Source organism: Apteryx mantelli, chromosome 2, assembly GCF_036417845.1.
Source record: "Apteryx mantelli isolate bAptMan1 chromosome 2, bAptMan1.hap1, whole genome shotgun sequence".
Classification (NCBI taxonomy): Eukaryota; Metazoa; Chordata; class Aves; order Apterygiformes; family Apterygidae; genus Apteryx; species Apteryx mantelli.
Genome location: NC_089979.1, coordinates 152374000 through 152396114, shown reverse-complemented (window position 1 = coordinate 152396114; position 22115 = coordinate 152374000). Strand labels below are relative to the sequence as shown.

General features: G+C 37.8%; 1 protein-coding gene and 1 long non-coding RNA gene across 2 annotated transcripts in view; both read right to left on the bottom strand.

Annotated features, from left to right (window-relative positions):
• Window positions 1–1052: 1052 nt before the first annotated feature.
• Window positions 1053–2999, bottom strand: LOC106489960 (uncharacterized). Its single transcript, XR_001293496.2, has 3 exons — window positions 2478–2999; window positions 1645–1929; window positions 1053–1335 (listed from the first exon to the last, which is right to left on the bottom strand). It is a non-coding gene; the product is annotated as an uncharacterized lncRNA (long non-coding RNA).
• A 2815-nt stretch (window positions 3000–5814) lies between these two features.
• Window positions 5815–22115, bottom strand: part of WAC (WW domain containing adaptor with coiled-coil) — a 68492-nt gene continuing 52191 nt past the window's right edge. Inside the window, 5 exon segments of the mRNA XM_013949302.2 lie at window positions 5815–7240; window positions 7243–7288; window positions 10103–10230; window positions 13420–13606; window positions 21480–21598. Of these exon segments, the coding sequence (XP_013804756.2) occupies window positions 7043–7240; window positions 7243–7288; window positions 10103–10230; window positions 13420–13606; window positions 21480–21598 (678 nt within the window). The 3' untranslated portion in view covers window positions 5815–7042.

The window sequence follows — 22115 nt, the reverse complement described above, 5'->3', positions numbered from 1 at the left end:
CATTAAAAAAAGAATGAAGTCTTATTGTGGAACTGAATCCCGTACAGGAAGAAAAAGTTCAATTAAAGCTTACAAAATGGGGAAAAAAGAAAAAGCCTTTACTCTGAGGATGCAGAGCAGCAGCTAAATAAACCTGGACAGATGAGCAGACACCAGAGCCCCTGGTTCCACCGAGCAGCCCAGGCAGGCACATTCTGGAGCACCATCTGCCACACACTTCCCTCACTTTGCCAAATAACTCTTTCCAGTACACAAGCTTTCTGCTGCTAACAAAGATGCATCTAGCAGAAGAACAGGAATTCCAGTCGAACTCCGGCAGCATCCCAACTATGCTGACAAAAGATCCAGCCACAGGTTTTTGGACAAAGCAGCACATAAGATCTTGAGAGCAAATCCACCTGGTCAGACAAGAGAGTAAGTTGTTCAGGCTATTCAGAGCTCTGAAAGGTGATATATTAATAGTGCCAGCTTTAGGAACTTGGGGGGAAGAGAGAGAAATAAAATCAATATAAGGGACTTTGCACCATTCTGGTTATTGGCATAAATGATAGAGTTTTAGTCATAATTAATTGGATGAACTGTCTTGTAACATACAGTAAAAAGGGAAGACAAGAATAACAAACCAGTCTGAGCTTCAGTAATTTAACATGCAAATTTTGTTCACTGAGCCCAAATCCCCTGAACTTCCAAACCAGTGCAGTGGGGTCCAAAGTCAATTTATGAGCCCTGTGCTGGACATGAATGCGAAGAGCATCCCTTCGCAAATGTTCCATGGCATCTGTGACTAATAGAAGGTGGCCAAAAGGTGATACAGGACAAATACTGTCACATGCACCAAATAAGTGCTGGAAAGACAAGGCTGTTCAAGTCGTATCTATAAACCTGGTCCACGAAGCCTGGTATATGGAGCCATGCAGTACCAACAGCCATATGGACCAGAAAAACCCAGACAGGGCTTTACTGGGATACTCTGACAAGACCTGCCAGAATGCTACTAGTTCCACTTGGAGACAAAACTTGACATTTTATCCCTTAGAGAGTGTTAGAACAGATAGGTTAGAGACTTTATTAGGGAGGACAAAGTTCTTCATAACTTTCAGGTCCTTAGCCAGCTAGAGCTCTAATTGGCACAAAATCTAAGTCAGTCCTTTCCTTCAGATGGGATCTTCGGTCAAAATCCTTGGTTGGGAAACCCAGAAATTTGTAGTGTCTTCCAGGAACAATTTCTGCTGAATTAACATAGTAGCAGCATCAGTGGCATCGAAGGGGGTTTGGAGAACAGAGCTGGTGCCTACAGTCAAAAAGGCTCAATCTTTCAACATCTGTTGTACGAGGCTGAAAAGATAAAAGGATAAAGGAACTTACAGATCTGTGTGACAAGAGTGCCATGTAACTGGTACTCAAAACTGCATCACAACTGAAAAGTTTTCTTTACAAAGAAGTCAATATATATGTGGATCTTAGCTGCAAATGAAAGCTTTTGGTTGACTGCTGTAACTTCAAAAGATAACTACCAAAAAAGAAAGGTTAGGCTGAGCATAGAAAAATTCCTCCTACATTAAAAGTTCTGATTCTAAAAAACACATTATTTATCAGTAGACAAGTTACTAGCTAAGAACAGTGTTAATACCAGTGAGATGGTACCTTGGCTGAAAATATTCCTCTGCAGGAAACATTCAACAGTGAAGCCAGTATTCTTAAAACATCTGGAATTGCCTCATAATCATCTTACGTCTGTATATGAGCTAGCATGGTTCTTTTTGGCACCCAAGGCAAGTTTTCCCAGAAAGGAGAAACTGAGATGTCCAAGGAAGTGAATTCCGGTAAGGATTCACTGTTCCATCTGATCATGGAAGGAGACAGAATAGCATTTGGCAAGTAGTAATTCCCTCTCCAATACAAGGAAGAGCCCTTCTTGGAAACAGCAACCTGTAAGATGAATTGATGAAAAAAATAATAACAGTAAATAAAACAGGTACTGTATATGAGCACCCTGCTGTTGATAAAAGGAGAGCGAGTGAGCATGTGCAAACTTAGTTCTCTCTCATGAATTTTCATAACTAGTATCCTGAAAATTCTGGTATTGACTCACTCTAAAGCAACCAAATTAGAATTACAGAAGAGTTCCCAGCACAAAGGGTGTTTTACTTTCTTTTGCTGAAAACAATCAAGCTATCTTTTAAAGTGTCTGATGGGCTGTAGGACTGAAGCTGTATCAAGAGCAGAGTGAAAACCTCCTGCCCAAATCTGCCAGTGTTTTTGTGAGGACAAATAACTATTCTAGAGACAGCTATAGGAATGAAGTATCCAAAAAAACCTTCTAGCTCCTACCTCCAAGGTAGGACTGGACTTGAGATTTAACTATAAATATACAACAATCAAATATTAATTTAGGGTTAAAGTAAGCAAGTGTCCCATATGTGCAGCTGACTCATGAGTAACCTCAAAACACAGTGACAAGAGTTAGGGTACATCACCCCTTTCATTCAGTCGAATGCATGATACTGGCCACTGCGGCCAAACTCCCAGCAACGAAGAACTCTGCTCCGACAAGCCCCTGCAAGTATCATCACAGGCGAGGTGTCACTGGAATGAAACAGAGGAGACAGTGAGATATGGTCTCCTTTGACCCACAGACTTACCTAGCTGGCACACATTCCCAGTATTTTCTTAAGTATCTTTGGGGAAACTTCTGCAATGAGACTCCAGGCATACCCCAGATTCCTTCTTAAAAATGAATGGGAATGCTTTTAACTCTCTTTGCTCTCAATTTGAAGGTCAGGCAAATGAACAGTACCCACTTTGAATGTGTTTTAACTGCAACAGTGAAGACAACACCAGTGCCCACCAAAATAGAAGACCCTCCTACCAAAAGACATACAATTCATAAATCACGTCTGAAAAGCAGAAGACACTACATTGCTGTAGAAGAATATTGTCTAAGCAGGGAAAGGCACAGTCAACTTTGGCATCTGAAAGTCAAGGCCATTGAGAAAAATATACAGATCTTCAAAGATACCAGCCTGAACAGTAATGAAAAATATATGGCGCAGCTGTAAAAGCATCTACCATAGGAGCCCCCTGGCTCAGTCATGTGGTTTTATTATTACATTAAGTCCCTCTTCTACTGGAGTTTGTGTATGCCACTACAGGTGATAAAACACTATCCTGATAGCATTACCTGCAATGTGACTGAGCCTGTCCCTTGAAGTAATTCTTAAGAGTCTTTGTTATAATAAATAGTAGCTTAACAATTGCATAAGACAAAAACCAAGAGCAACATATTACATATTTAATGATTCTTTCATCAGTTTCACAACGGTCTTCTTTGACCAACCATATTAAAGGAATTAATATAGAAAACATCCCACAACTCCAATAAACACTTTCCGAACACCTGCCTAGGAAGAAAACAAATTTTGCCCCAGAAGAAATTCATTTGATTTGACTTGCAGGCTTAGAATGATCAAGAAAAGCTCCCTTCACTAAAAAATGTGAACTATATTTGAAAGGAGAGCATCAGTTTCAGGACGGATAACAAATGATGATTTGGAAATCTAGTAATGGGTCTTAGCGAATCCACTCATTTCTTTGTTCTCCAGCTTCAGACAGAGATTCGGTAGGAAGCAGTAAAGGCTTGCTTTTTCCCCTCAAGTAATATATAGAGGGTCAGTTCCTGCCTGTCACTCAAGAGAGCCTCCAGATCACACAGTAAGGCCAAAATTGCACTGTACATTAGTGAACTTGTTTTGGAGGCCATTAACCTAGTCATTGCCATTTAGTGGCCATGCACTTTAAAGCAGTGTCTGCAGTCCTTTTCCCCAACTTGTCTGATGCTAGTGAAAGTTTCAGTTTGGCAAGTTAGCATCCCTGAACTGACAACTGCTGTAGGCATTTGAAGGGTGTGAAGGGGGGGAAAAGAAAGCTGTTGCGCGATAATCAAATACAGAAGCCAACAAGCTTTGCATATGCCATTTAATGCTGACAAAGAAGTACTCTTTATTGTATCAGTTCAGGAAGAACATAACCAAAGAGTGTGAGTGTATATATAAAAATATATATATATTACATATAATGTATAATATATACTATTATATACATGCATATATGCCTACGTATATATTTTTAACGGGTTAAAGTAGCAAGTTAATCCTTGTTACTCCCTGTAACTCCCAAGTTACCTGCACCTATTCACATACTATGAAATCCTGTAATGTGAACTGTGTCAAAAATACACAGCGCATCGACTAAACTACAGATGGGGTGAGAAGAATGAGCAGAGAAGTTTTCACATGATGATCAATAAAACAGGCTGGAAAAGAGACTGTTCTGTAAAACTATGAATGGTATGCTCAACAGGCAGCAACTAAGCATACATGAACCTTCATTCAAGCCGGAAGTTTAAAAAATAATCCAGAATAATTTTCAAGCAATACAAAATTAACACGTGAAGCTCACTGATACAGGATGTTATAGAGCCTGATATTTGAATCAAAAAGGAACAAAGTAAGGTCATGGAGAATAGGCCCAGCATATTAAGAGAGAAGCAACCTCTGTCTCAGCAGGTAACTAAACTGCAAAACGCCAGAACTACAGACAACCGCAGATCACCTCAATCTGTTTCACATACTCTTTCCCTATGCTTGGGCAACCCCAAGAAAATGAACATTACTAGAAATACAATGTTAGGTTCTGTTTCTCAGAAAGTCTTATGTCACTTTGCCTTGGCTGTCTAAAGAGGCAGAAACAATGTATGTTAGAATTCATTCAAAGTTATTCTATTCCTGGCTTCTGAGCAAAACCAAACATTTGCATGGTATGAAACACCACGCACATACAAGAGATTAAAAAGTGAGCAACAATTACAAATTCATCTGTCCTGATTTATAGTCACAGTTAAAACACCATGAAGTCAGAAGCAATACAGCCATGATCTCAAACAGCACTTCAAACATGAACGATGGCACTATTTGTAATCAAAATCATTTGGGTGTGCATTTTAGAGAGATTTACAAGATTCAAGAGCAAGCTGACACTACGATTTTACTTTCTATACTTCAGTCCACTGGTGAAGACTGTGATTCATTAACACACAGAACATATTTACACTGCTATAGCGGAAAGGTAAAAGCCTGGATCAACTTCTCCCAACATAAAACACCGAGCTTCAGTCAGGGATGGGCCAAAAGAAAAAATTTTGTCAGAAAACCTTGTCTCTATTCTACAACCATCATTATGGCTGAGACAAAACTATGGGAAGAATTGCAAAGTCAGTCAAAGATGAAAGAGGCCGAACTTTAAGCATAAACAGAAATGCCTGCTCTTACAGTTAAGGCTTGCTAACTGTTCTACTGTACTTTAAAGCATTTCAGAAAAGTCAGGATTTTTTTCCATTCTCCTCTAGCTAAAAACACATATTTCCATTTTCTACCTGCCTCTCTTTCTCTCCACCTCTTCAGTTAAGGTGTTTCAACTCAGTCCATCTGCTATGTCTTGTTAGGAAACAATATTCAACTTCCACTGATTAAAAAGTGGTTTTAAAAATCAGTCTGAGCCCACTCAACATAAGGCAAAAAAGGCAAAACAAAACAAAAAAAAACAAACCAAGTAGTATTTCTGGTGCTGAAAGACAGTACTTTGTAGGAATAAAACATGCAGCATCACATGTCAATACCTTTAACATTTAGTTCATTTTTTAATCCATCACCTATAAAATAATTTTACTTAATCAAACTATTGTAATGTATACATCTCTGCAAATACTGATCTAGCAGTGCCATCACTTTTTTGTTTTTAAGCAAAGAAAAAGCCAAGTTTATTTTGTAGTAGCAATAGTTTCTTTTTTATTTTTAATATACTTTAGGAAACAATATACAAAGCTGAGCTTTTCCACCATTTTCAAACGGTGGGTTGCTCCAATTACACAAATTCAGCGTTTTGTGATGGTTAAGAACAGCAGTCAGCACCAGACTTAAACAGTTAGCTACAACACAAACATCCTTCGAAATGAAATGTCATAATAGCAAGACAGGTAAACCAGGAGTTAACATATGACAACTGTTGGGGAGGTGTCTTAAGTCATTCTTGTTGAATTTTATATTTCATTAAATATTTTATACACAATTTCCTGTTTACAAGTTTTAAACAAAACCTCCCTTGAGGAATTATTTAAGTACAAAAATGTTCAACAAGAACAGTTCTAATAAAGAGTCCCCAAACAGACCAAATATTAATGTTTTGACCAAAGGAAATGAAAACCAGTGTTTCTTTGTTTTAACATGTTTATTACAACAGATACAATTCACATCTGACTAGCTTTTTTTTTTTTTCCTCTTTCCCCTCCCACAACCATGTTAACATGTTCATTGGGCTATTTCCTTATATTTGAGCAAGTAATGTACTTTTAGCACACATGCCCAGCAGTACTATAAGTCCATTCTTACAGGGTGCAAATGGAAATACGTTTCAATAATTTATACAAACAAGTGGGTTATGCTCAATCACTGCAATTTTAAGCTACTGTACACAGGAATGAAAAGATTATAGAAAAAGTGCCATAGCAACAGTGCCTTAAGAAAAGAGAAAATTAGAAGCATTAAAAAACTGATAAAATCAGATTTCGGATTTCACGGGGAAATGGAACACAGAAAATGAAAAACATTTCTCTGTAAAACAGAAATGGAGAAGCACTGCTCTTGATTCGGTGCAAGTGTGGAAACAGTTGTTTCATGATATTTTGTACATTACCCAAATTGTTGCAGCCTTAGACACAGATTGCCTGGCGCTTGCATTGAATTTTAGGAAATGCAAGATTTCTGAATGATAAATTAACTAAAACAAAACCAAAAAAAAAAAAAAAAGAAAGCTAATTTTGCAGACAGGTTTACATGTAAAAGGCTAGGTATTTAGCCACCTCAGCATTGATTAGTTTTGGATGTCTAAGCTCTGATACACATGGCTTCCCATGGCTTCACTCTACAAAACATATTTACAACGTGAAGAATACATCTACAAGAAATCTACATTTCAAGGGTTTTACAAATCATTCTTGTATCTTTCCCCTGAATTTGACTCCCTCCTGTCCCCTTCCCATGTCATCTTTTTTTCCGCCCAGCTCAACGGTCCAAAGTCTACTCAAATGCAGCTCAAAAGTGTTAAGACCGGGCATCAGTTTAACAGTTCCTGTACTCAAAACCATGTGCAATTGTTCACAACTTTTCACACCATGAAGGAATTCTGATTCTTTAGCTTTTCAAGTTCTTTAATTTGTTGTCTCAAAAATAGTATCCTGCAAGAAAAAATAATTAAATTAGTATAAACATTTCCATTACATACAGATACTAAATTAAGTATCTATGCAAGTATCTCTACAATTTCAGTGAAAGATGCCAAGCTCCTTAGTTCCATTAATAAACTTCAAATACTTTAAATGAACTCCTAATCTGTTAAATCACCTACGTACAACATATGCAGGGGCACAGACCTGTGTATGTGAATTTCTGGTTTAGAAAATCAAGTTGCTGTATTTCATTATGACCAATGCACAATGATATTTAAGCCTACTTGAATTTAGAGTCAAGCAAAAGTGGGACACATTGGAAGAATACATTCAGAAACTGAGCATTCTAAAAAAAAGGTATTATGCCTGTGTCACACAGTCTTCCCCAGCAAAGTGTGCAATAACCCAAAGCACTCAAGTTTTTACCAAACATACTTCTCCTCTGTGTCCAATCCCAACATCCTCAGCAGTTCGGCAAATTTACAGAGGACAAGACCATGAAAACAAACCTATCTTAATGTGCCTATTCTTGGAGATAGAGTACCACCAGAAGCACAAGCAATCGTCTTCCCATCCTTCTATTTATTTCCTCCCCATGTTCTGGAGGATTTTATACTCCAGTAGATCTGGAGAACTGGGCAGGCAGAAGAGCTACACATGCTCCTGCTTCCCTAGAACAATGATCAAGACACACCAGAACCTGTCCCAACCTATATTAGTTTAGTTCAGTAATACACAGAGTCATAAATACATTCAATATGTAATTTATTCAAGAACTTCTACAACTGAGCTTTCTTGTAGGCCTAACACCTCTTTCTAGTATTTGGTTCTGTGGTTGGTGCAATAAAAACTTATTTTATATCTAGTCTCTAGTTACAGTAAACCCCAATCTTAAAATGTTTGAATAAAAGATGAAAAGACATCTAAGGAAAAAAGTTGTCACTTACAGTTTACTTGGAAACAAACTGTGCTGCTAGCTTTCCCTCATAGATTTTTCTTTATTCTACTGATCTGACATAAACAACTATTGCAATCAATGAACATTTGGTTTAGTTACTGTTTCCAAAATTTTTTAATGATAATTTTGCAGCAACTTTTCATTATGCTGAAGTGTAATGCAAGCATGTGAATGAATTAAGGAAATGCTAAGGAAAAGCTAAAACACTACACAAATATTCTGCAAGTCAAAAGTAATTTTAATAGATTCAGAGAAAGCATGCATGTCAGCAGATTTTTGTAAAATGTTTTTCAAATATGTGACCAGTTCAGTAAAAAAAATTAATATTCTATTGAAAGTAGGTGAAAATGCTCTGAACAGACACACTGAAAAACATAATAAAATCAAAACATATGAGTGTATGAAACATATCAGTGAATGAAGAGTGCCATTTCACATATTGTCAGGAAAGGTTAAAGTAGTACACTTGCTTTGCCCAGATACAATGTTCCTTCTTAGAACAAATTTAAATAGTTTTCTTTCCTGAAGAGTATAGAGATTATAACATCATTTAAATTTACTGGTTTTGATAATCTCACTATTTGCAAAAGTTCCTTTCCCCCTCCCATTCCAGCTTGCTGCCTATACCATATATTCCATGTCTTTGGGATGGCAGCAAAAATATATGATGTATGTTATCACAGATTCAAAGTCATAACAAACCTTACCCATCAATGGCTTAAAGACACACAATGTACAAGAAGAAGTGCTATTTAGCTAGCTGAACAATGACATTAGACATGTTATTGCAGATCAAATATGCCTTCAGAGACTGAAATTAAACCTTAGTAGGTTTTATTTCATATGTAGGAAACTAAGCAGTACATTAAATCCTGTAATTTATGTAATTATGTTATGGAACAAAATTTTGGAGAGAGCTGACACTTTAGATCCCTTATCACAAAACATTTGCAAGTATTTTACAGCCTGCTTCTCCTACAAGGATTGTTCTGCCAACCGCCAAAAAGCAACAGCTTCTAAGATACAATTAGCAGCTGTTTAAATAGCGTACAGCTCTATTTAAACAGCTTAAGATAGTAAATGGGAATCACTGTATTCAACAAACCATAGCATGACTTAATAGGCAAGATGAAATCATTCAAAAATGAAAGAAGACTCAGCATCAAAGTACTGGTGAAAATTTTCATCATGTATTGTAAGGTTTAAGCTTTTCAATCTTATTACAGTAGTCTTTAACAATGTGGTTGTGTACTGCTGAAGCAATACACAAGATACCCTCTATTAACTGATTTAAAAAGCAGAAGTGTACTTTGCCATAATCATCGTCTCACTGAAGAACCCCAAGATCTTCTCAGATGCCTTCTACCTAAATAACAAACATGAATTTTTTCTTAGCTTGTGATATCAACAAGAACTCTTCAAACTTGTTCTGGTTTCTATGCAATAAATGGTTGTCATAAAAACCATAGCATTTAAGACCAGCATGAACTGTGTAGATGTGTACCTGTGTGATCTATGTATCATGTATGGACATATGTTTTAGATATTCTAAACTACTGTGAGTTGATCAATTTTTCCTAACATGCTAATGTATCTGGAAGGATACTTCCTTTCTATCCATGTAAGTGAAAATACATACGCACATTGCATACCTGGTTCTATTCACTGGAGACTGTCAAGAAGTATCTGTGTGGGAAACAGGTAAAATGTACACAGGGAAGGTAGCTTTCACACCTGGTAAGCATTAGCATACTTGCATTTAAGTCATCAGTAAATAAACCTCGTGCAGAACAATACCAGAATGGGAAGTGTAATACCACCTTGAGAACTACCATTTTGAAAATAAACACAAAGCACACACTTACCTTTGCTCACGCAAAGTTGCTTGAATTTCACATACTCGAACTAAAGATCTTAAATTCTTTAATTCAGTACAAATTTCTGACATATGAACACTTCCCATGTTATGGGCTTCCTCACGTAATCTTGATGCCTGCAATAGTTAAATTTAAAAGGTAGAATTTTGAATCATGCATTAGAAACGGCTGGCTACAGCTAGTGGATTGTTGGATGAAGACATCTTGAAAGAGCAAAGCACTCTAAAAAGGAATATTAAATCACAAATGCATTAAATTCTCTAAAAAAGCTCATTTAGAATCACAGAAACAGACAGCAATGGATGCCAGAAAATCATCTAGTCCAGGCCCATGCTGAGGGAGGGATGGTTTAGATTTCCTTGATCCTAACAGATGTCTACCCAGCCATCTTGAAGATAGGAAACTTGCTGCCCTGTCGCATGGTAAGAAATTTGCTCAAGTACTTAACAGTCTCCACCCATGTTTTCCAACGATTAATTTAAATTTCTCTTGTAAATTAAGACATGAATAATCGAATGACATCTTCTTTCCAACTAATTTATACAGAAAATGTTCATAACCCTCTTCAGCTGTTCTCTCTTCTAAACAAACTCCATTATTTCAATATTCCCACTTAGTCAAGTGGGGATTAGCAGAAGTATGAACTTAGAAGGCATGACCTATCCCCAATTTGTGTATTTCTTTAAGGCTGGTCACCAAATTGGATACAAGACTCCAGCTAACTCCTCAACAGCACAAAGGAGAGTATAATTACTCTGTGGTCCTATGTATCATGCTCCAATATAGAAAGAAGCCTTTTGCAAGCAGCACATTGAAAAAACAGTTTAAGATTCAAAGCATTCCTTCCCTGCAGTATTACTGTTTAGCAATGTTACTCTCCGCTATAGTTCTCAGACACTTGATTTTTCCTTCCCAAGAGTAACGGTCTTTAGCACAAGTCTTCATCTACCTCTGGCATTTCTCCAGCATTTTGCATTCTAGTTTCTTCCATTAGATCTTCTTTTCTAGAGACTGTTGACATTCACAAATAATCAATGCAACAAACCAGATAAATAATTAAAAAAGATTTAAGAGAAGCCTGGTCACCAGTAGGACATCATTTCACATGTCTTCTCCACACAACTCCAAAGCCTCGACACTAACAACAAACTACTTTTTAAGTACTTTGTTAAAAGTAACCAGTCGCACACATTAATGTAATTTCACTTAAAAGGCCTTAAAATCCTTTTTGCATAAAAGAACCTTGTTAAAAGGTGCTAATAGCCTTGCTATAAATCGCAATATAGCATGTATCACCTTCCCGTACAACTGATGCCTGCTACTTTATCAGAAAAAAAAAAAGTCCATTTCTTAATGGTCTGTACTGACTGTTCACTACGAGGGTTTTCAAGTTTTTGTAAATAGGTAATTTCATCATTTTCTTCTACTGAGATATTGTTCAATATTTGTAGTACTCTATAGTTACTGAGTTTAGACCATCTACAATACCCTTTCTCATATTTCTTAAAGATAGATATTTTTGATTATTTTCCAGTCAGCCACATAACTGGATTATTTTCCAGGTTTCCACATCAACTATTTTCCATGAGTTCTCTGAGATAATTGCTAGTGGTTCAAGAATTGTTTTAACTACTAATTACTGCACAGTACATTTTGTGAAGTCTGACTGTTTTAATACATACCTGCTCTGGCTCACGTAATATATATATATATATATTTTTTTTTAAGTTTACTCTGGCATGTGTTTCTATGCTTCAATTTCAATTTAAGCTAAGCATCTGGTTAGAAAGCTAAAGCAACAAAGGTATCACATATTTCAGCCTCTCTGCTTCAACCTAACTTACCTTCTTCACTATGTATTGGACCTATACTTTCCTTCATTTTTCTTTTACATCAATTATCTCTGACTTAAGTCCCTTAGGTGCGACTATTCAAAACTGGCCTGTAAACATTATCATCTGAAGTGAAATCATCCAAAATGGCAACAGGACAATAAAGCATATGAAAGTTGGCACAAAGGTAGAAGTATCCAACTGAGTACACAACAGTCTAGTATTAGCTGCTTTTCTTTGATCTACTACTGATACCAGAGAAATTTCATAACTCATATCTAATACAGAAAATATAGATTTATATAGTTTATATCTCAATTCAGTACACAGTGAAAATAATGCTATCAGTTAGAAGTCTCCAGGCAGTGGGCCAAGGCCATAGAGAGAAGTGGATATGCTGCATCATTTCCTTATGTTTGCAGACATTTCACAGTAATAGCTTTCTGTGGTTTGGCTCAGTGCAGATCGGTATGCCTTAAAATTGAATAAAAAATTAAATCAAGAAAACAAAACCAAAAAAAACAGAACAGAGTCCACAAAGATAATTAGTCTAGATTGCACTTTTAAGAGTCACCCTACAAGCTACTTGCCAAAAGCCACCAATGTAGGCTTCAGCCAGTACACCACCACTCTTCAAAAGAACAAAGTGAGCTGGGCTAAGTAAGATTACTATCTAACACAGACTGACTGTATGACAAGGTTGCCTGTGACAGAAAGGATGCAGACAGGATTTAGTGACCCAAATAGCTCCTTTGAGTAGTATGTTCCAAGCAGCTGACATGCATCCAATTTCTCTATATTATCACAACACAGCATGTTTCACATAGTTAGCTATAAAATAAGGATGGCATTTGTACTGGATTTCCATCTATGAATTTGGGCCATTTTTACAGCCAGAGCCCTCAGTCTGACCCAGCCCGTAACCTACATCATCTTAACAACTGCGTACAACAAAAAGGCAGAGTTCCTTTTTCACTGCAGAGCTGAGCTAACAATCCAGGGATTCAGACTGAGGAGTGGTCTCAAGTAGTTTAATTCAGCCAGCCAATTCATTACATTTGCCAGATTAAAAAAAAAATATATATATATATATATGTGTTAAAAAAAAAAAAAAAGTCTGCCAAAATTTATGTTCTTTGTAAATTTCAACAGAACACAGGCAGTAAGAGAAAGTAATTATGATAATAACTGTTCTTCCATCAGAGAATTTCAAAAGCACTGGTATGTTAAATGAGACTGAAAATACTCAATTGCTAAATGATAATCTCATGTAAAACCTGTAGGCCTGGCTTAAACCCCCATCCCTGATGTTTTCTAACACTATTTAATTCTCACCCTTTCAGGTTAAGGGCAAGCAAAGGTTGTTTTTTTAAGATATTTTTATTTTCCAGAAAAAGCAACCCATGTAACAAAAACAGACTTTAAGCTACACATTTAACACACTCACCGGGAACAATGCACAAGCGTACTCACTTGTTTTTCCGCATGATCTGCAGGCCAGCCTTGAACATGCTTTATAAGATTTTCATTGAAGTGTGCTGCTAGTGTAGGCGTTAATGAACAAGTAGGTCGTACAGATGTATTCTGCGGTGCAGATGTTGAATTTGATGCACTAGTGCTGGAGGTATGATTTGGACCTGGTGATGGGCTTCTTTGACTACTGGAAGAAAGTTTTTAAAAAAAGTGAGGATCTAAAAACATACAGAAACCTGCAGAGAGACACTCAGAATTCACTGCTTCCAGCCACAAACTACATAAACATTTAAATGACAAGTGGATATTTCTGGTCAATTAACCCTAAGCCACCTTTCAGCAAACCTCCTAGTCATACTGGAACTGTTCGAGTGCTACAGCATGACAGTGTTTTAATTCTAATAGCTGTGTAAGAGATGTGAGCTGTGGCTACATTTTAATGTTGGATAGAGAATATATACATGCATATTCTCCCTCAATATATGTTTGCAAATAGCTGCAAATTGTCTCAGATTTTCAATGCTCATGTGTCCAATGGAGTCAAATAGGTTTATTTGACAAAATAATTGGAAGTGTCACAACAATCATTAAGGAAAAAAGTCATCTCTCTCTCTTTAGATGAGCTTTGAAAAGTTTACCAGTGTCAAAACAAATTCCTAGGTGACTCTGTTGATACTGTACATCCTCACTTTCAGGACAAAAGAAGCATTAAAAGAAGCAGTACAACATCTGTAGTTACCAACCTGACTGGTTTACTGGAACATACTCATGCTGCCATTTTTCTGGTTGTAAATCAATCTGTTGCTGGAGAGTTTGTTCACAGAGGCACAAAAGTTTGTGGCAACAGAAGACATGTTAAGTTGATCACTCTGTATTTTAAACCAAACCAGAAACTCTGTACCCTGGACAAAGCCTTTGACTGTCCTCTTTCAGGCCTCCCTATCTAAGCAAAGCCAACATTTATATTTTCTGAACAATACTCGTATACACAGCTTTTCCAATTTTACTATGCAACTACAATTCCCGGTAAAAATTCTTCTTCTTGTTACTAAAAAACTCTCATACTGATTTTGGCAAAACAATCTTTTGACATCCACAGAACACAAGATTATGTTATCTACAAAAGTATTCTGGCAATTGCTTTGACAACATTAGTTCTCTCACTGCATACCTCTAATAATAACCCTCTCACTCCACTCGCTCCAAAATAAATGTCTTTGCAAGACATTTTTCCTCTCTATCTCCTGATGCTTCTGATGCGTGGGAGTGGCATACAAAGTTCCTTAAGAACCTTGTCTCTTTATAAAAGCCTATTCCTGCTACAGTGACTAAAAAAGTAGATACTGGTTAGCTAAATCTTTGTTAGGCTGATAAGACTGACTAATCTAACAAGGATTCTTGTACCCCAAATTTGCAAGTCCTCATCCTTCACCTTATACTTGGACTGTAAGTTCTCTGGAGAAAGAAGTCATCTCTTTCATTTGTATCACCTCACTTAACAGAGCAGTGGCACACAACTTGAACACCTAACATTATGCCCAACAAAGCTGCAAAAATTTTCCAAAAATAGATTAAAATCACTGATACCTAAATTTACTCTCTGTGTGTCCTGAAGCCCAGGTATCAGGGCCAAGATGAACACCACATTTTCATACCAACCACACCCCATACAACTGCCAGAACTGCAGCTACATAGTTCTGCCCTACTGTTACTCTTCCACTTAACATCATCCCTTGCAAAAACAAGGCTTCTCCTACTTCCCTTTCCAATATTCTTTCAATCACTCCCATCCCCTCCACTCACACATAGGGCAGCTCTGTTCCTGTGTTTTGCCAAGAAAAGGCAGGAACAACGCTGGTTACAACTTGTGGACATGGACAAGGACAGGTCAGGAAGAGAACAGCCTGCCTCTGGCCTCTCCACCCTTGTGAGGGAAGACAAAGAAAGCAGCAATCCTCAGCAGAACAAGAGAACAGCATCACTAGTACAATAAAGTACCTCACAATCATGATTTTTTTTAGGCACTACATATACTGAGAAATAGTGGTACTAATTATTAAGTACAGAGCCATACTAATAAGATGCATATGTTCACAATCATTCTCCCACCTATGCTGACAGCAGCTTTCAACATAGGCCATAATTTCAGTCTAATTCTTAAATCTTACTTACTACTTGCCTGCCACTAATATAATAATAATAAAAAAAAAAAAAAAGAGAGAGAAACTACCTCAATTCTTCACCTAATCTACTCCCTTACAGGCAAACACAACATCTCTGCACAATCTTTACAGTCCAGTACCCAGCCATTTATCCTGATCACAGATGCAGAGAAGCATAGCAGTTTTCCAAACAAACAGCCAACAAATTAGGTACAGCACATTGCTCCATAGCATCAAAATATTCTGCTCCACTACACAACTTACTTCATTTAACCTCTTTCCTTTCACTACCCCCAAATTGGTTTAAAAGCTTAGGATATTAAAAAAAACTTACAAAAGAAGATTTTGGTGGGCAGCTTTCTTAAAATTTTATGCATAAAATTTTCCCTTGATTTTGGGCAACAGAAGTTGCACAAGGGAATAAACAACATAACTGAAAAATAAGAAAGCATTGTTTTTCTCTACTTAATGTCTCCTTTATTAATCGGCTTAGCCACTTAATGACACTTAGAAGTTCAAACACTTAACTGTAGAAATGTTGAGCTGATTAGGTAAAAAAAATGGCATTTACGTTTTGAAATTGGAGTTGAAAGTAGAGAAGAATGTGACAGGTAACAAGTGCTGTATATCAGATACAAAAGAAAGGTTAAGGAACATGTGGGCCAACCCCTCTATAAGGCAGAGGATCCTAGTGACAAAGGACATGAAAAAGGCCAAGATGCTCAGCAGCCTTTTTTTGCCTTTGTTTTTATGGGTATGGTCTGCCCTCAGACCTCCCACATCCTGGAGCATGTTAGCAGAGGCAATGCGAGTAAAGCATTACCTACAGCAGAGGAAGAAAGAGGGAGCACTCAAGCCAACTGGATATAAACAAGTCCATGCAACCAGATGGTATGCACCCAAGGGTAATGAGGGACCTGGCCAATGTCATTTTGAGCGACTGTCTAGCGCCTTTAAAAGATCACGGTGACTGAGGAAGACTCCTTATGATGGGAAAAAGGCAAATGTTACACCCATCTTCAGGAAGGGCAATAAAGACGATCTGGGAACTACAGCCCAGATGACCTAACCTCAGTCCCTGGGGAAATTACAGAGCAAATCATCCTGGAAGCTCTTTCCAGGCACATGAAACACAAAAAGGCAATTTAAAAAAAACAGCACAGACTTACCAAGGACAAGTTATGCCTGGCCAACCTAACTGTCTTCTATGATGAGATGGCCAGCTCAGTGGACACGGGAAAAGTAGCGATGTTCTTTACCTTGACTTCAGCAAGACTTTTGACATGGTGTCCCATTGTATTGGGGTTTTTTGTTTGTTTGTTTTTAACTCGACAGTCTGCTCATCCTGTCCATATTTCACCATTATGGTGGATGGAAAACCGGCTGGACTGACAAGCTCAAAGAGTTGCAGTCAGCAGTACAAAGTCCAACCAACAGCCAGCAACTAGTGGCATCCTACACTGATCAATACTCAGGCCGATACTATTTAAAGTCTGTCTAATGATCAAGATGGCACAGAGTATGCTTTCAGCAAGTTTGCAGATAACAACTAATTAGGGAAAACAGTCAGTACGATGTAGGGTAAGTTGTTATTCAGAGAGACCTCAACAAGCTGAAGGAATGGGCTAATAGGAGCCAAGTTCAACAAGGGCAAATTTGAAGTCCTGCCGCTGCGATGGAATAACCCCCTGAAATGATCCTGGAATAATCCCATGAAACAGTACAGGCTGGGTGCTGGATATAAATGCAGATAAAAAGCAGCTTTGCAGAAAAGGATCCAAGGATCTTGGTGGACAAGTTAAATGCAAGTCAGCAGTATATCCATCCCTATGGCAAAGGCCACATACTGAGCTATATTAACAAGAGTGAGGCCAGCAGGCTGAGGAAAGCAATTCTCCCCTTCTTTTCAGCACTTGCAAGATTGCATCTGGAGCACTGTGTACTTGGGAGCCCAAAATTGGACAAGAAAGACACTGCCATACTGGGGGAGTCCAGTAGAGGACCACAAAGATGATTAGGGGGCTGAAATATATGGCATATTGGGAGAAGCTGAAAGAACCAAGTTTGTTCAGTCTGGAAAAGAACAGCCTGGAGGAGGGGGGCTGGAGGATTTTCTTGCCTTCTTCAACTACCTAACAGGAGACTGTAGAGAAGATGTAGCCAGATTCTTCTCAGATGTGCACAGTGATAGGACAAGAGGCAGGGACACAAGTTGCAACAAGGGAAATTCTAATTAGACATAAGGAAAATTTTTTTCACCATAAGGGTAGTTGGACATTGAAAGAAGATGCCCAGGGAGGCTATGAAAACCCTTTCCTTAAAGCTATTCAAAAATCAACTGGGCAATGACATCAGCAACCTGATCTTGCTGGTTCTACTTTGAATCGGGGCTTGGACCGGATGCCATCTGGACATCCCTTCCAATCTAAATTATTCTGTTTACTCATACAGCATCATCACACTGACGATATAGAGAAAGGATACATTTATTAACTAGGTAGGATTGAGACATTATCTTCAGTGCTTATGCCTTTGCTGGAAGGGGACCAAAGATTGCCTATTACTTCCCTCCCCTCATTTATCAATCTGACTTCTCTGACTCCAACTTAATCGGTAGAAATCTCTTCAACACATCACAAAGGTTGCAGGGAAATAACTAAAATCTGTGGGTTTTTCAAAAATAAAGTTGTACCTTAATTATGAATAGAACATACTGTCAAAAAATTCCCTAGCACTACTATTTAGCAGCAGGGGGAGCTGCTAATACAGCAATGACAGAGGAAGTTCCAAATTGCTGTTATATTTTTAAATGCTTTAATAAAGCCAAATGCCTTTCTTAACTGCTAAATAAGTTAAAGATAGTCTACACCACAGGTAACAAAATGGTTTTACAAAGGCAAAAATGTCTACACAAGAACATGAAAAAAAGGATGGTTCTGAAACACACTACTACAAACTACAAAATCATACATTCCACCCCACAAAAGGGCCAACTCTCTTCCCCCTAGCAGGTCTGCATTTTCTAGATAAAGGAAAAATATTCCTCATTCTTTAAGGAAATAAAAAGAAACTTAGTTCCATTATTAAAGTATCCGTAATTCAGGGCACATCTTACAGAAAGCTCATTACACCACAGAGATGTTCAAAACTTTTAAAGTTATCAGTAGTTATTCACACATTGCTTGGAGTTAAAATTATTTTTATCTGGTCTGGGAGCACTGTCTATTTGCTTAAAACCTTTGATAATAAGAGAAGCAAAGCAAATGCAATTGTGACCAACTTCTGCACAATTAATCCATATCCAAACTGGCACCACATAGAAGAAAAAAAGAAACCTTAATTCATAGAACTTCTTTTTGGACTACCTGTCCACAATTCATGTTGTTGTTCATTCCTATATAAAGTTAAAGGTAGCTAGTCCCAGGAGCAGTCCCCAGTCCCATTTATTTCTTTGTAGAAGGAAGTAGTAAATCTGGTCTGTATTAATTCAAAAATACTGCCTGGACATAGCAAGTCTTTTGAGGATGAGTAAATCTAAGTCTGAACTGGTCCATTTTTTTCCAACTCCCCTTCACTGAAGGGAAGAAAATATCAGACCTTCGTGTTTTCCAAAATCACCTGTTCCTTAATCTTGTATTTTTGCAAATGAGATGCTTCCTAAAGAACTAGAAACTAGCGATGCATGATACATCACTCTCACAAACACATAACAATTTGAGAGATACATAATACCAAACACCACCAAATCTTTTAGGTAAGGATACTGTCACAATATCTGACACCAGGATTCACAATCTCCTCTACTTGCATACTGTCTCACCTGCCTCCTCCTCAAATATGAGAGAGTGCTACCTGCACAGCCCCTCTGCTTCACCTGTGCAGTTGCTAGGACAAACTGAGCTTACCTCTCCAGCAAAATGCTGACACCAAGTGGAGCAATGGTTTGTAGAGGGCTAGTAGAGCCCTGAAGAGAACTGGGTGCGGGTAAGGGTTATGCCAGGGTAGCAGATCCTATAACCCAAAAAGGTGAGGGTATGCAAAAGCAGGTGAAATGCCCACCAGTATCACTTCAAACAGACTCCAAGCCACAGTGAATGGTCCCAAGGATATGTCACTATCTTCCTTAACAAGATTTCCTAAGGGAGGGTGTCAAGAGGATGGGACCAGACTCTTTTCAGTGGTGCCGAGCGACAGGACGCGAGGCAACAGGCACAAACTGAAACACAGACACTTCCATCTGAACATGAGGAAAAACTTTTTCACTGTGAGGGTGACAGAGCACTGGAACAGGTTGCCCAGAGAGGTTGTGCAGTCTCCACCCTTGGAGATATTCAAAACCCACCTGGATGCAATCCTGTGCAACATGCTCTAGGTGACCCTGCTTGAGCAGGGGGGTTGGACTAGATGATCTCCAGAGGTCCCTTCCAACCTCAACCATTCTGTGATTCTGTGAAAGGTGGACCAGCAAAGGACAAAAGGGAACATTTCTCATTCACAGGCCCCACAACCTTACTGCTCCTTATTAAAAAGGTTTAGCTGGTTGCTAAGAATCAACTTTTGATACTACTATTCAGAAAGATTTAAACACCACCATCCATAATTACTAGAGACTAAAGCTGACCGACTAACAATATAGAGGGGACCCTAAGCATAAAGTAGACTGAACTCTAGGTTAGACATCTGGCAAAGATCAGTACCAAGCATAAGACAGCCAATACTAAACACTCAAAAACTTCTCGCTTGCTTCTGTTTGCACCCTCACAAACTGACCAATATCAAAGTTTTGAGTCTCCAATGAGGCCATTCACTGGGATTGGGCTGCCAATTAAAAATGAAATAAAATTTTAATTTAAATTTTTAATTAAAAAAATGCTACAATAAGCTAGTACATCAATGAGACAGAAATTAAAGAGGTCCCCTTTATTAGTCCCAAAAGGGCAGATAAATGACATGGCTATTTTATGATCTGGAAAGCTCCACCATTAAGCTCTAGGATGCTGACAAGGAAAGGGATTTTTCTTTTTTATATCATATCCCATGATATAAAACCATTGTAAAACCATTGTAAAAAGTAGCTATTAGAAAGCACAACTCCTTGCAGACTTTTGGGAACCCATAGTGACAGTGCACTTTTTCAAGAAAATCTACAAGTAAGGGCACCTTCTCCTGACAAGAACACACCATGACTCCACCACAGAAGGACCATAAGACATATCTAAGATGATACTGTCCACCACACCCTACACAAGGAAAAGCCCGTTTCCCCAAAAGAAATGTCAGACAAGATACAGATTCTAAACACGCCTTGTAAATCAAAGACTACATGTTCACATCATGCCACACCTGAACAGGCTGTAATGTGGACAAAAACATCTGGCCAAGAAAAAGCATTTGTGAAGCTTAATTAATTTTTTAATATTTTCCATTAATGCAGCAAAATTACATGACAGACAGAAGCTCTTACTTACTAGTTTAAAAATCAAATCTACACTACAGCAAGAAACCACAAATATCTAACTCTAAGCCAGTCACATACAGTTAAAGCATTTAATCCTATAACCACACAGAAACAAACAAAAACTCCAAACTCAGAAATCAGCTTTTTCAGAAGAATGAGAATCACTTCTTTCATCAACGCCAGAATGACAGGGCAGAAATATGAATTCTATTTTGCTTCTGTGAATAGACCACTAGTAGTGCATACAAATCCTAAAATGGAGAATCTACCATATTAGCTCTGTACTAAAGTTATTTAGCTGCATCCTTTCAGAAGCAGCAGAGCTAAATCATAGCTTTGATAAATATGCCACAGAAAACTTCACAAATTGCAACATATACAATATATGGTGGATCCGGAGTGAAAACAGAAGACAGTACAGACAAGTATTTCAATATACCTTGAGCGCTGAAGACTTCGAGGAGAGGCAGGTTCATGACCCGCCTGCTTGTCAGCTATTACTGGCTGCTGAGGTGCTGACTGTAAAGCTGGTCCTTGTTTAACACCTGGAGTAGTAACCTGAAAAGTTCAAAACTTCATTAGATTTCCTCCACAGGAATACCAAGTACAAGAACCACAGGAAAATATGGAAATTACAAAGCAAAAAAAACACTGAGTTTTTTGGTCCAAAGTCTTATTTAAATCAAAAAGAATTTTAATAGTCTTCACATGAGAAGCAGGATTAATTTGTTTTATCTCTAGCTCCACAGTTATAACAACTTTATATTAGGGTTTTTTTTTTTAATTTAGATCCATCCAATATTTCAAAATTTTGCAAGTTTATCAGGTAAAATAGTCCAATCCAATTTCAATTTTGCCCATTTCCTCCATCTCAGCATCAAATCCATTTTCAACTTCAGAAGAGTTGTTCATTATCTAGGACAAATTTTTCACTGACATTTTCTACTTGAAAATACATCATTACAGTGTCAAGAGTAGAGCTGCAAATCTTATGTCATCTTTGTTTTTAAGAACAAAATTAATTAGGTCATAATTATAACATCTCTATCAGAAACAAAAAAAGAAAATTTGAAAA